This window comes from Marmota flaviventris, chromosome 7, assembly GCF_047511675.1.
Source record: "Marmota flaviventris isolate mMarFla1 chromosome 7, mMarFla1.hap1, whole genome shotgun sequence".
Lineage (NCBI taxonomy): Eukaryota > Metazoa > Chordata > Mammalia > Rodentia > Sciuridae > Marmota > Marmota flaviventris.
Genome location: NC_092504.1, coordinates 12,114,552 through 12,128,931, shown reverse-complemented (window position 1 = coordinate 12,128,931; position 14,380 = coordinate 12,114,552). Strand labels below are relative to the sequence as shown.

The following is a 14,380-nucleotide window of genomic DNA, read 5'->3' as shown; positions in this document are numbered from 1 at the left end:
TCTGGTTTCATTTAACTTCCATTATGAGAGCAGAGAGCTGCCTAGGACCTGGAATGAAGCTGTGGGTAATTATGTGGGGAATACGAAGAGTGACCAAAATTCTCCTTCGTTCTTTCATTCAAGGAAGTCATTTAATTTTTCTTAAACACACACACACCCAACACAGCCATCTCAGATTGCACTCGAAGGATGTCCATCTTGCACATGGTATGTCCTGATAAAAGTTGTCTCCTTGGTTTGGACTTAAAGAGAAGGAGCCCAAGGCTTGTAACAATTTTCCATTTGGTAGGCCTGTGACTGTTTGACTGCAAGAGAGGTCCCCAACTGGCTTGCTATGTCACAGTGCAAAGAACACAATTTAGCTTGACCTTACAGATGCTCCAATTGAGTAATCCATCAGAAGGACTGCATACATGCCTTCCCATTATGAAATTCTGTTCAGTAGAAGGAAACCAAAACCTCTACCTGCCCTGAGTTTGTGGTTCATAAACACAAAACAAATAGATTAGATAATAAAAAAGCCTGACATTTAACTGGGGTAATATTTGTTTAAATATCCAATAATCCCCTCTCTTTAAGAAGAGGATTATAGCTCCAAATATCCCTGTCCCATATTGTCAGGACATTCTGCTGTTGATGGCTGGCTGGATCTACCTCCCTTTTGTTAAAGTTGTCTCCGTGGGTGGCTTCTGTCACACTAACACCCCTGGGAGAATTGTGCCGCTTGATCTCCACACAACTCTTTGGAAAACCGTGGTAAATGAATTCCAATGCTGAGACTGCTCTCAGGGAAGTATTTTGGGACCCTGGAGTCTTCCACATTCTTGTGTCCTCAGCTCTCATGGCTAAAAAAAATCCAGAAATGAGGCTCTGAAGGTGATCTGACCCAGGGTTTTGGGGGCAGGGTGCCCAAATGCCTAAAATCACCCACAGATCTTGCTAATTGGATCTGAGGTAGAGGTCTTCACTCAGCTTATCAATAATTATCTTACAGTGTTTCTAAGATCTTTGATTAAAAAGATGGCAGAAGTTCACAGCGTCTTTCTTGAACAGTGCTCTATTAGCACTTGATAGTAATTCTGTACTATTTTTGGCTTGTTAAAGGAAATATTACCTTCAATCAGAGTGTGTGGAAGGCACCTAGCCTAGTTCTGAGGACATAGCTATAACTCAATAAATGGTGACATTTTGTATTAAATTTCTAACAAGGAAATTGGTCAGTAATATTTCATAAAAGGTTGATATAAATTGTTAACCATCTTCATGGACTGTAGTTTTAGTCATACTCATTGCCTCTATTTGGTTACTATTTATTTACTTATAAATGTGTACTTAAAAGTTTCCAGAGTTTTGTGGGTTTCATTTAATCTAGGAAATCTCTCTGCAAATAAATCTTGATAAGAAGTCCAATATGGGCTGGGGATATGGCTCAAGCAGTAACACGCTTGCCTGGCATGGCCGGGGCGCTGGGTTCGATCCTGAGCACCACATAAAATAAAATAAAGATGTTGTGTCCACCAAAAACTGAAAAATAAATATTATAAAGAAATTCTCTCTCTCTCTCTCTAAAAAAAAAAAAAAAAGAAGAAGAAGAAGAAGTCCAATATGTTAAAACAGATATAATCAAAGGAACTCTGGTGGAATCCAGTAAGTGGGTGGAGGTTAGAATTCAGGGTAGAGGGTAGACGCACAGTTACTCCCAATAGAGCCCCAGGATGCCTCCTAGGAACTCCCACGGCTCAGCAAGCACCTTGGGACAACCAGGTCTAGGCTTCAGCACTATCTTTGGCTGATTCTTGTCCATCAGGTGTAAATCACTGCCATTCTACTTAGCAATCCACATACTTAATTTCCTTCCATTTATTTTTCTCACTCTCCTACCTATGAATATTGTTATCCCTTTTTATAGGTAAGGAATGTGGAATTTAGGGGATTTATTTGCTTTTCCCAAAGTTCAAGAATGAGTAAAAATTTAAGTCCTCTAACCACTTTTTCGTACTGCTTCCCGAAGGCTGATTAATGAGTTGTAACTCTTTAAACTGGACCAATAGGGGCTACCACCACTCCCATCTCAGGTGAGAAAAGCTCACACCACGGAAGAACAAGGAATGTGAGGAAAGGTGGGAAGTGGGAGAGAACCCTTGTGAGGGTGTATCCCATGTGCTGGGCGTTTTTGACCCAACATCCCTATGAGATGCGTTCTGTCTCCATGTATACAGAAGGAGAAATGGAAGTTCCTAGTGTCAGCAGCAGTTAACAGAGACACTAGCACCTCGTGGCTGGAAAGCCATTGTGCTGTCTTTGCAACCCGTAGATCTGGAGCTGACAACCTGTCCCCGTTGTGTTATGAGTGAACCACTTGTGTCAAGTCTCTTGCCAAGAACCAGCACCACTCAAAGACAGTAAGGGGTTAAGTACCGTGTTAAGAACTCAGTGAGTTTTAAAATGTGGCTCCTGCAAAATGCATAGCAAATGAGTGTTTTTGTTTCTTTTAGGTGTGTACAGAAGGCAGGCTGATCTTGGAGTTCACCTTTGATGATCTCATGAGAATAAAAACATGGCACTTTACCATTAGACAATACCGAGAGTTAGTCCCGAGAAGCATTCTAGCCATGCATGTAAGTAATTTAATTCCTATTTTACTTTCTTTGCTTTTTTTTTTCTCACTTCATTTTTCTCCAGTGGAAGAACCTAGTTCTCTCCCTCCCTATGTGTGTGTGTGTGTGTGTGTGTGTGTGTGTGTGTGTGTAAAAAAACTCCATTCGTCACACTTTAGGTAATAAACTCTAAATATTGAGTTTTGCCCTCAACAATTTTAAACCACAGGCCTATGTTTTGATGACTTTGTTTCCAAGTTTGGGGCATTGTGAGACTATTTTCAGTACTTTGTTATTTTTGAGACTATTTTAAATTCTTTATTATTTTAACTCCAAATTGAAGTTACCTCAATAAATGGTTTGTTTTTTTCTTAAATTCCATTCAGTCATTATCAAGTAGGGCTCGGCCTGGGCTAATAAACCTGTTACATATAAACTGGGGTGTAAATTAAACAGGAGCCGTTTCCAACTTTGATTAAAACCTTCTGATGACATGCAGAACACCCGCACCTTCAGGTCTGTGTCTACAGGAGTCGGTCCTTCCTAACGGTGGTGCTGGATTTGAGGTGGAATGTTTGGGGTTCTCTTGGTTTCATTTGGCCATCAATCATATCAACTTTATTGAGCCCCAACTAGGTCAAGTGTGGATTGGATACCACTCTGGAGCTCTGTTCACAAGGACAGGAGGAAGTAGTCAGTGTGATCCCTGAGGAAGGAGTCAGCATCGGCTGAAGAGAGTTCCTTCTCTGCTCTGCACAAAGCAGCAGAAAAAAAAAAAAAAAAAAAAAAACAACCTTTTAGAACAAAATCAGAGTTAATGAACCTGATTTTTAAACCTGGAGTAATCGAAAGAGAATAAAATCGCAGTGGGTAGCATTTATGAGTGTTTGCTATGCCAGGCCTTGCACTAAACATTTTGCATACATCACGATTTTTATTCTCACGGTGGCTTACCGAGGCAAGTTCTTATTATTCCTACTTGAGAAATGAGAAAACTGAGGCTCAGAGAAGTTTGATAAATTTTCCAATGTTTTTCAGCCCCAGAGTGGCAAAACCAATGTTTTGGCTCAGTTGGTTCCGGACTATATAGCTCATGGCGACCAGCCTGTGTCTCCCAGCTGTCTGGCTCCAGGATTTTGCCCCCCACCTTCTTGTCCTGTTAGGTTAGCCAATCTCTATCTTCTCTGCTGCCCTTGGGTTCTCTGCTTTTCGGGCGTTTCTGACCCAACATCCCTATGAGACAGGTTCTGCACCTCCTTTCTGACTATCCATGTCCTTCATGGTTTTTAGAGCCCAGTTCTCATCCCTCACTGTCCTGGAAGAAGTCTGGATTAGCCACTCTGATTATTCTCAAAATAGACTGAGATGCAGCCGAGGGAGTGGGTAGATGGAGATTGCATAGGGTCTTATTCCCGTTCATGTGTGGCCTTGGGAGAATGACACGATCTCTGTGCTTCCTGTCCCTCATCTGCAAAGGGTACAGTAATAAAGTGTGTCTCAGATCAATCAAGTCGAGATTTACCAGTTAATAACTGTGAAGCACTTAGAATGACACAGTAGGTCCTCGGCAAGAATTGGTGGTCAGTTTTCATTGTCAGCAGCAGACGCATTCTTCTATTCCTCTATTAGCGTCCTGTCTTCTGACTGCAATGTAAGCTCTTGCCATTGGCCATGACTGCTTGATGCATCTGTGTAGATGCCTCTGTGTAACCAGCTCTTCCTAGAGAGGTTCGGTAAACATAGTCTCAATGTCCATAAAGACTGCCTTTCAAGAAATTGACATGAAACTTGTATCCTCTATTTCCTCCAGTGCTTTGTAATCTATTTATATACACAGATCTAATCACTTCTCGGCCTTTTGGCTAAGATCAAGTGTGTATATACACAGATCCAATTGATAGTATCACTGTAAGAATAAATAGAGAAAAGAATAAGTTAAAGTCAATTTACTATAACCTAGGTAGTATCATGAATGCAGATGTGGAGGCAAAGGGTCATATACTTAGTCCTCCCTCTGCATAAGGTCAGTTTGTTTATACTAAGTAAGAAAGAATCAAGACGAGCAGAAAGAAAGCACACCAACCAAGAAACTGATTTTAAAATGGAATGCAGAAAGAATTTTCATTTTTTGTTGGGCCAAACATAACATTTTGGGGTGGCCATAGTATTTTACATCCATATTAAAATGTGGCTCAAATTTTTGGAAAATGTGATCCTTACCCTTAAAGTCCTGCAGGATGAAAATTGTCAAGGATAGTTATTTCTAGCCTCATCTTAACAGGAAGGTGTTTCTTTCTCTCTCTCACTTTCGCTCTCCCTCCCTCTCCCTCTCTCTCCATATTATACATATATATTTTTCCATAGTGGTTGCAAAGTTTTCAAATACAGTTCTCAACCCTGAGCTGTAAAAACGGCACCACTATCTCAGTGGGAAACAAAGGCACAGCTCTGCCAAGTTCAGAGGCGCCTGAATTCAGGGCTCTGGCCTGGAATTCTCCTGGCAGGGCTCAGTGGCTCTCAGCCTGAAGACACAGCGCCAGGGCCTCTTTCAGAGAAAGTAACGTCATTTCTCCCTAGGACTGAATGCGCATCTGAGGCAGTTTGATTTTCCCTAGTCTTGCACAATTGATCCAAAAATGTCCTTGAGTGCTACATGCAAGTGTCTTCAAAATGTAAATTAAATTGTCTACAGCAATCTGTCCCTCCAAGAAAAATCAACAGTGTCAAGATTGCATTTCTTAACAGCAGCAGCACAGTCTAAGATTTTTGTGGGACCCCCTCACAGGAATAAAATATGTGATTTTTGTTTGTTTGTTTGTTTAGGCACAAGATCCTCAGGTCCTGGATCAGCTGTCCAAAAACATCACCAGGATGGGTCTAACGAACTTCACCCTCAACTACCTCAGGGTAAGACCATTTGAATGTTTGGATTTCCCGGTCAAGTTTGCAAAGTGCTTCAGAGATTTCTGTGCATCTGGAACTAAGAGATGCATGTTCTGTCCCACAGTGTGTGTGTGTGTGTGTGTGTGTGTGTGTGTATTCAACAGAGGATATGGCTTAAGTAACAAAGCATCAAACCTAGAATTTTTCAGAGTTGAGCTTCCTCTGTACATTTGTGTGACTCTTGGAGTTAATCATTCAAAGTTAGCAATGTCTCCAATTCAAAAAATATGTTGATGTTACCACCCTTCTGGTCATCTTGGGTTTTTAACATGCTACAGTTGAGTTCACTGCCTCTGTGCATCCACTCCGGGATATATCCCCACTGTGGGAGAATCAGCATGCTGTCCCGAGAGAGTCGTGGTGGTGGTACGGTCTCCTTAAGAAATTCCACACAGTACTGTGACACACATTTCTAAGCCTTCTCTGTGTTTCTCGGAATAACATGTAACAGATTTTTCTGGTTTGGATTAAAATGTGGTTTTTATTTGAAAAATTAAGTGTTTTAAGCAAATTTCCTGCCCAGACGGTACTCGCAGTCTATTTGGCCTAGAAGGGTGGCACTGTCACACCAGTTGTTCAGATGGAGTCACAGGGTGGCTGCAGGTGGAGTAGACGCTTCATTTACAAAGTGAGCATTGCCCTCCAGGATCCACGGGGTGGCAGGGCTGCGTCCCACGTGCCTTTGCCTCCGAGATGTTGAGCTCCTGGGCCAGAATCTCCCACCCTGTATCTCCCACCCTGTCACTGAGTTTATGCTGTTCCCTCTTTGTCCTCAGAGCGACGGATTTGTGAAGTTCCTTTTGTATTCACTGTTGTCTATGTGCAATCATTTTGCATCTGGTGAGATGCTTAAATGCTTGGGCCACGCTTATTCTTGAATTATGAATGGTTTGCGTAGATTCTTCCAAGTCACTCACATATTTCTAAACACTGAAGATGCAAAGACAGAAGTCATGCTAGTGCATAGAAACACACTGCAATGAGAGCAGACCATAGAGAGGAGAAAACACAGAGAGCGGTGGATACTCTGATGGAAGTCTCCAGAAGGAAGTATGAGAGCACAGAAAACAGACACCCGAGAGGAATCAGCCAGTGGAGGCTTCATGGGCAAGATGATGTGAGAGTTGGGTGTGAAAGAATGAATCAGGTAAAACAGATGAAGGGGACAGGAGGATATTTCCACCAGACAGGAAAAAGGACTGTGCATTAGGGATGGAATTGCAAATGGTTCATGATGTCAGGACTTGGAATGAGAAGCTGGGGGCGGGGAAGGGGTGAAAGGGAAAGTCTCGGAGCAGCTGGCTGGCTGGGCTGCTGGTCAGGGGAGTTCTTAGGGGATGAAAAACCTCTGAAAGCGTTAAACAGCAAGAAGACAGAGTCCTTGTCCTGTGTAGAAGGGGGAAGATTCTTTCCATGTGTAGACTAGATGCCCTGGAGCCAAAACCAGACCTGGCAGGAGCTAGGATCTGCCATACTCTCTCCCAGCTCATCCCAGCACCTCTGCCATTTTGACAGTGCTGAACCAATGAGTAGGCCCATGGTCTGTGTTCAGAAAGAGGCCATAGACTGCCCAGGGCTATGGGTGGACAGGCAGGTGCTCCTGCCAGAGAATTGGAGCCATGACCTCCCAAACCTCCAGGCTCTGCATTCAGAGCTGGCCCTGTGGCGGGGTGGCAGGCACAGTGGGGGTGGGCAGCCAGGCCTGGAGAGGGAGGGTCTGCAGGGTTATTCTCTGCATAAGAATCCAGAGGGCTACTCCATACCACTGCATTTCATCTTTCTAGAGACCTGGAGAGGTTTAGGTAAAAATTTAAGATACACCTTCCCAGGGAAGGAAGAAGTTCCATATTGCATCCTGAGCTGACCCTTCTTAGGGGAGTCTGTCCCAGACTTTGTGTCTAACCCCCACTCTGCCAGATCTTAGATTCTTAGTTATATCATTGAATGGTCTTAAAAATTGATACATGCTAAATTTTCTTCCACCTCCCCTCCCCTGCCTCTCATGGTCATCTGTAAAAGATTGATTTCCATCCTGTGGTCAAGGCCCTCCCAGTCCCCACATCCTGCAGACCTTGTATTTCAGCCCACAAGGAGTGAGAAGAGGGAAGAAGGGCATCCCCCCTCACCAACCGTGAACCAGGGAGCCATTTCTGCACCTGGGTGTTCTAGAGCATCATCTGGAGGCTGCCACTTCTGTGTTTTGCTTACTACCTGCCAGGTCCTGGACCACACGGTCACCATCCCCACAAGAAAGCCAGGGGCAGAGAGAGGTTGAGTGAATGAAGAAGTCACTCAGCTTCACACAGCAAGTGGCCGAATTGGGATTGGGACCCAGGCAGTTTGCTTCGCACACTGCGGCACTGCTGCCTTATTAGTAAGAAATTAAGGACGAAGGTGCTGCTAGCAGCCAGGTCTTGTCTTTCCTGCCCTCACTGGGGAGTCAGCCTCTGTCCCTCACACAGGTTCGTAGTCACCAAGAATGGCAGGTTTATTTCCCCACTTAAGAACTTAGATTTAAGATTCTAGGTCTTATCATCTAGACAACTGAGCAGTCACCAAATGCATACCCTGATAAAATTGTCCTAACCTCTGACCCTCCCCTGTGTATCTGAAGAACCTGGCCTTCACCACCAGCCTCAGAAGGTCACCTGAAGTATCATTCAGAGTTAAGGAGGAGCCTCCATATCCACTCCCATGATCAGAACAGAAGTTTCAACCAGGATGTTGCAAACCTAAGGCCTTCTGTATCAGTGGAAGAATCCTGAAAATTGACTTGTTCTACTTTGAAAAGAAAAAAAAAAAGAGGGATAGAGATTTTTAATGCTACAGACATCTAAAATTCCAATATGCAGTCTCTTACATGTAACAAAATTAAGCAGTGCAGAAAGTAAGCAATTACAGTCATCTAGCCTCGTCAAAATGAGTTCATTTATTCCCATGAAATTCCCAATCATTCTCACCCAACCTGCAGTCAGAACTATGCAGAGCAGGCCCACATGGTTCTTGTCACTAGAGGAAGGAGCAGGTTAAAGACGAAGGCCAGGCTTGGGGTTGTGAATGCCGATGACAGAGCTGAGCTCAGATGCTTGCCAGCAGCACTTTGGGGGGGTGGGGGGGACTCTGTTGAAGCAGGAACAGAACAGCTGCTGCCATTCGACTTGGGTTGGCAACTCTCCTGCTGTCCCCTCCCATCACTTCCAGCGCAGGAATGTTGGATTGGGCTATGCTAAGGTATGATGATGGCTTCCTCGAAGGTCCCATGGAGCTGTGGCTGGAGGTCACACCAGGCCAGGTGGGATGGCGCTGTCCAGGTGCAGTTGTTCTTCCGCTAGAGGCTGCCTTGGTGGCCTCTGAGAAGCTGGGCTTGTTTCACGATGGGGTGATGGTGCTGTTCAATAATCTACGTATTCAGGTGGTGGAACTAGATACCTAGAATGGGGAAAGTGATCCATGAATGCAGGATGGTGTTCTTTGTATAGTTGTAGGAAGGGAGCGTGTCCTGCCATCCCTGGCTTTTCATAAAGGATCCAGCCAGTGACCAGGGGACAAGAGAACTCGGTGTGCTGGACACTGAGGCAGACTCTGAGCAGCATTGAGACATCCCCCCAGGGCTGTTTGCCCTTGAGTCTCTGCTCATGTCTCGAGCATGTCCTAGACACCCCCTTTGTGTCAGGTGGCTGCCCTCAGGGAGAGCACTGCCTAGCCCAGGAGAAACAAATATGCACTTCAAGAGAGAATAAGGTCCCAGGCACAGTGATAAAGGCAACGATAGCCGACATTTATGGGACATTTACTATGCACCAAGCTCTGCTGGTAGGCGTTTTGCAGGAATTCTATCTTTAAAGTCTCACAGCAGCCTTAGGAGGTAGGGACTACTTCAGTCCCATTTTGTAGATGAGGAAACCAAGGTACATAGAAGTAACTTCCCAAGGTCCCCAAACTGGTAAGTGGCAGAGTACAGATTTGAACCCCTGTCTGCCTCCAGCACTGAGGAGGGAGAGTGTCTTCCTTGAGGAGATGGCCCTGGCGTTGTCTCTGAAAGATGTGTAGGTGGCCACCAGGCCAGCAGGCAGAAGCCAGTCTAGACAGGTCACCATGAGCTGTGACTGAGAATGATGAACAGAGTTGATGGGTGTGGGGAGCTCTAGGAATATTTTAAAACTGAAATATAAGTTTCAGGTTTGTTTTAGGTACTGGAGCAGGCAGGTGTTTTCTGGACAAAACTGTACATTCTCACCAAGTAGGATCATTCAGGAAATTTTGTTTCAGTGACTGGTCAGGGGAAGCAGTCTCCTGCTATGGCACAAGCTTGGGGGTTATGCAAGAGTAGGTGTCTGAGAACGTCCACTTACTAGCTATGTGACCCTGGGAAAGTTACTTGATCTCTCTGAACTTGTTTTCTCATCTGCAAAATGGGGTATAACATAACCTTCACTAGGTTCTAAGGAGATAAATGAATGTAGAACTTCCCTTATTTACCAAGGGGTACTCTAGGGCCTCTGGTCCTTCCTCCTAGGCAGGTTGGGGTTGTTGATTTGATTACCCTGTATTCAGAGTGTCTTCCAAGAGCTCCTGAGGGTTGGGTCAGCACCCCAGAGTCTGATCCTTCTTCCTTAGTTCCCGCCTTTCATCCAAGTGAAAGTGAAAGCCCCCTCCAAGGCAGCATTTGAAACTGCTGTCATTTCAGATTTCTCATATGAAATTCTTATATGTGTTTGTAACCACTATGTTTGCTTTAACTAGCTTTAAAGGATAAGATTTTAAAATTAAAAAATAAGAGATGTCTAGTTTGCTTCTACTACTCTAATGGGGGAAGGGTAGGCCATGCAAAAATCATGTTCTGGAGCATTTAAAGGAGACCACCAGCAACATCCATCATAGACATGAGAGGAATGTGGGATTTGGGTTTTCATTTACTTCCCATAACAACAGACTAGATGTCCCTATTCCCTGCATGGTCAGAATGCTGCAGGGGCAGCCTGGTTTACACATCGTCCATCTCCTTGAGGATTTGGGGTTTTCTGCTTGAGATTTTAAATTTTAGTTCCGTGAATGAGAGGAGAGATCTTTGGGTGGCCTAAGTACAGGAGGGATGGGCAGAGGGCCTGCAAGACTGGCCAAGGCACGTTCCCTTCCTGGAGAAGGGTAAGATTCTGGTGCAAGTAGGTCTGTGTCCAGTTCCCACTCTCCAGTCTCAGCTGGGGAACTCACGTTATTCCAGAATTTGCTTCCTCTTCTGATAGCCCTGAAGATACCTGATCCTTGTCAACGGCTTCAGTTTGATGTGTTGGCTGTTTTCAGTTCCACTGGTCATCCAGCCTCACCCCACTAGCCCCACTTGCTCTCCATCCTTAGCACACCTGCCACTTGCAGCTAGCTGGTCCACTCTGGTCATGCTGTCTTGCTTTGATGTTTTCTCATAGTATGGCTCACCACCTGCATGTCATTCTACCGACCCCTTCTCATCTTATTTTCCCAGGCTACATAGATCCTCTTACAGGACTCATTCATCCATCACCCGTGAGAATCTCACCCCAGGCCCCGGCAGGGGTTAGTGCCGCTCCCAGTATTCCCAGAGTCCAGTGCTCATAGTCTTGTGCTTAATTCTTGGCAAGTCCTATATAAGGATTGTTCTTCCACTCGTTTGTCTCCTGTCCTAGGGTCTCAGCCATGTGAAGACATGTTAGCACCCCGTACCTCTTGAATGGAAGATTTGATTTTGAATGACACCAAAAACTGTCTAGTTCATTTTAAAAGTGACAACCTAGAACTTCACCATGAAATCTAAGATGCAAAAGAGAGGACCACATTGAGAAAATCAAAGGAAGCAGGGCACGAGGCCTCCAGGGATCCCTGATGTGCAAAATTCCCACTTATATGCTCAGAATTTCCAGTGTCAGGTTTTAATTCTAATATAATTTTTGCTAACTCTTAATCAGTATTTGGTTTCTACTGTAAATGTCATCATGCCCTTTTCATTATTTTGGAAATGCATTCTTTCAAATCTTGAGGGCAAATTTTTTAATGGGTAATTATTTTTGTCTATTTCCTTTGGCCAGATTTTCCTGATGCTGGGATACATATACTCTTTGGAGATATTTTTAGCATTATGTTTAACACAACTTTAAAACATCTTATTATCCTGAATGTCAGCCAAAAGATTTTTTTTGTTCTTTTATTCTTTATCCATCTATATGCATAATTTCTGCATAAATGCAATCAGGTTGCATATGATTTCTTAATGTTATTTGATAAACATTTGCTTGTTTCTACACAGTCATCCTATTAACCATTTATAACAGCTGCAATCTTCCAGTGTGGTGCTATAACAGTGCTTTTAAATCATTCCCCAGGTTCAAGTTGTTGTTCTCATTAATGCCATTCCTCTAGACACTTTTACAATGTCCTGCTCTTAGCAATGTTTCCTGCAGGTTGAAGGCTGAACTTTAGAGGCCATGTGGGAGGTGAAATAAATGTTTTAAATTCAAAGAAATGTAGATGCAAATCCTGATTCTTCTCCTTACTACCTAACTGGCCTTGAGCAAGTTGCTAACATTTCCTGAATCCCATTTTTCCCATCTGAAAACTGAGAAGAATAATGTCTCACAGGTTGTCATAGGATTAGATGAACAACAGTCTTTAAGAAACTGGCACACAGAAGGAGCAAATAAATACCCACCCTACACTATCTGAGGGTAGTAGGTCAAAGTTCAACTTCTGCTGCTGCTATTTTGTTTTGTTTCGCAATATTAGGGATTGAACCCTGGGGTACTCTTTTACCCAGCCATATCCCCAGGTCTTTTTGTTTTTTATTTTGAGATGCTATCTCACTAGGTTGCATCAAATTTGAAATCCTCCTGCCTCAGCTTTCTGAGTAGCTGGGATTATAGGCATCTGGCCTATTTTTTGTATAACACTGATCAAGAGATTTAATTTTCCGAGCCCCAATTTTTGCATATATGAATGATTATACCCATTGTGAATCACAGTAAGTGCATGATAATGCATGTAAAGAATACTTTTAAACTCTAAATGACCACTCCAGAAAGCCAAGTAAGTCTCATCGCATTTGTCATCTTCTATAAATTGGTCATGGACTTGAATTCTAGGCTGAGATTCTGAGACCATATGAAAGATCAAAGAAAAGAAACAGGATTGATTAATGAAGTAGGGTAGCAGGAAGGAGCTTGGGACATGTGCCATATATTTGGCACCCCTCCTGAATACAGCTGTATTACAAACATAAAATTATTATTGTTCGGGTTTTCAATGCTACCTATAGACACTGCTGTTGTTGTCATTAAATAAGTCTAACTCTTCAGAGAGGTGGTATCATCAAATGGAAATGAAAGCATTTGAGTTTCACAGTCATGGCTTTTCCTGTACCTTTAATTTCCCAAGTGAATAAAGATTTTTGTTGTTATTGTTATGCTTTAAAGAACACTGGTCCCTGTGTGTCACTGCCACTGATAGCAACAGGAACGTAGTCTAACGCCTCGAAGAATTGGGCAATTAACTTTGGAAAATGACCCCCAACAGAAGGACATGAAGTGGCCTCCAGGAAAGTGAGTGTGACCAGAGTCAGCATTTGGAATTCTGCCCAGGATTTTTTGTTTCTTATTTTTATAAGGCTTTGACTCCCAGCCAAATATTTCCCTTGATCTTAGGACAAGAGAAGGGATTACAGTCTAGCCCCCTTTCTCATCTCAATGCCATTGTAAGCCTAAAGATGGATGAGGAATCCAGAGACTGAGATGAGCCTCAGTTGTGAGTGGCCTGGACAGGCTGGGGCCCAGGTTGGCCCCTTCATGCATTCGGACAGAGCAGCTACAAAAGCCCTAGGATCTGGGGAGGTGAAGCCACCACACAAGCAAATCTCCTGCACCTCATGCAGTGCCCAGCATACTACAGATCCTCCCAGGACCTGCAGCATGACGTGTGCTGTGCAGAGTGTGGTCCACAGGCCACAGTAGGCTTGCACACTGCTTGCTATTGAAAATCAGAACAAGAACTTTAAAAGTAATAGAATAGTTTGACATTTTGGGGACACCCAAGTTGATGTGACCCATGCACTCTTCCCATTGGTTGAGATACAGAGCAGTTCCAAGTTTCTCAAACTCACATGGCCAGCATCTGCTGGTCAAAGGCTAGAAGAGCATATGTCACACAGAGTTTGGAGTCATTGGCAGAGTGCTGTGCAGTGAATCTGATTCAGAGACCAGCTCTACTTCTCCAAGGACTGTCCAGGCACCATTCAAGCTGTTGCTCTGAGTAGTTATTGAGAGATTTCTACAGGTTCCTTGTGTAATGAGGTGAAAGGTGTTTTTATCCCCACCTTACCACGGCCACAAGTTTGCCAGTGCCAAAGGTCACAAATCTAACCCAGGCTGCAATGCTTTCCTGGACCTGGGTCTGCAAGACTCTGTGCTATGCCACAGTGGGGTGAGAGCTGGGCCTTGGTGTCAGACTCCTTCTTACTTCAACCTTCCTCCTCTTCCTCTTGTTCCACCTGCTCCTCCTGCAGCTGCTCTTCCTCCTCATCCAAGAAAGACCTCATCTGAGAGGAGGCAGAGAAAGCCCTCTAGAGCCATGGGAGAGCTCCACACACAGAATGATTAAAAGCTGGAACACCCGAAGGGCACTTTTAATTGCATTTGGAGATAGAAAAGTAGTACATATGACTACATGATAAGGGAATCCAAGCAGTTAACTCTTAAAGAGGTGATATGACCATAATATATGGACATCTCGGGGTCTAGAAACAGTGATTTCTAAAGTCAGAGGAAATGGCCATTAGAACATTGTTTATTTAATACACACACACACACACACACACACAC

At 43.9% G+C, this 14,380-nt stretch overlaps 1 protein-coding gene across 10 annotated transcripts in view; it reads left to right on the top strand.

Moving 5' to 3' along the window:
* Positions 1-14,380, top strand: part of Ldb2 (LIM domain binding 2) — a 342,989-nt gene that overhangs the window by 272,695 nt on the left and 55,914 nt on the right. For all 10 annotated transcript variants that reach the window (XM_071614170.1, XM_071614168.1, XM_071614169.1 and 7 more), the window contains exons 4-5: positions 2,496-2,618; positions 5,421-5,504. In XM_071614170.1, coding sequence (XP_071470271.1) covers positions 2,496-2,618; positions 5,421-5,504 — 207 coding nt within the window. The remainder of the gene's footprint in view (positions 1-2,495; positions 2,619-5,420; positions 5,505-14,380) is intronic.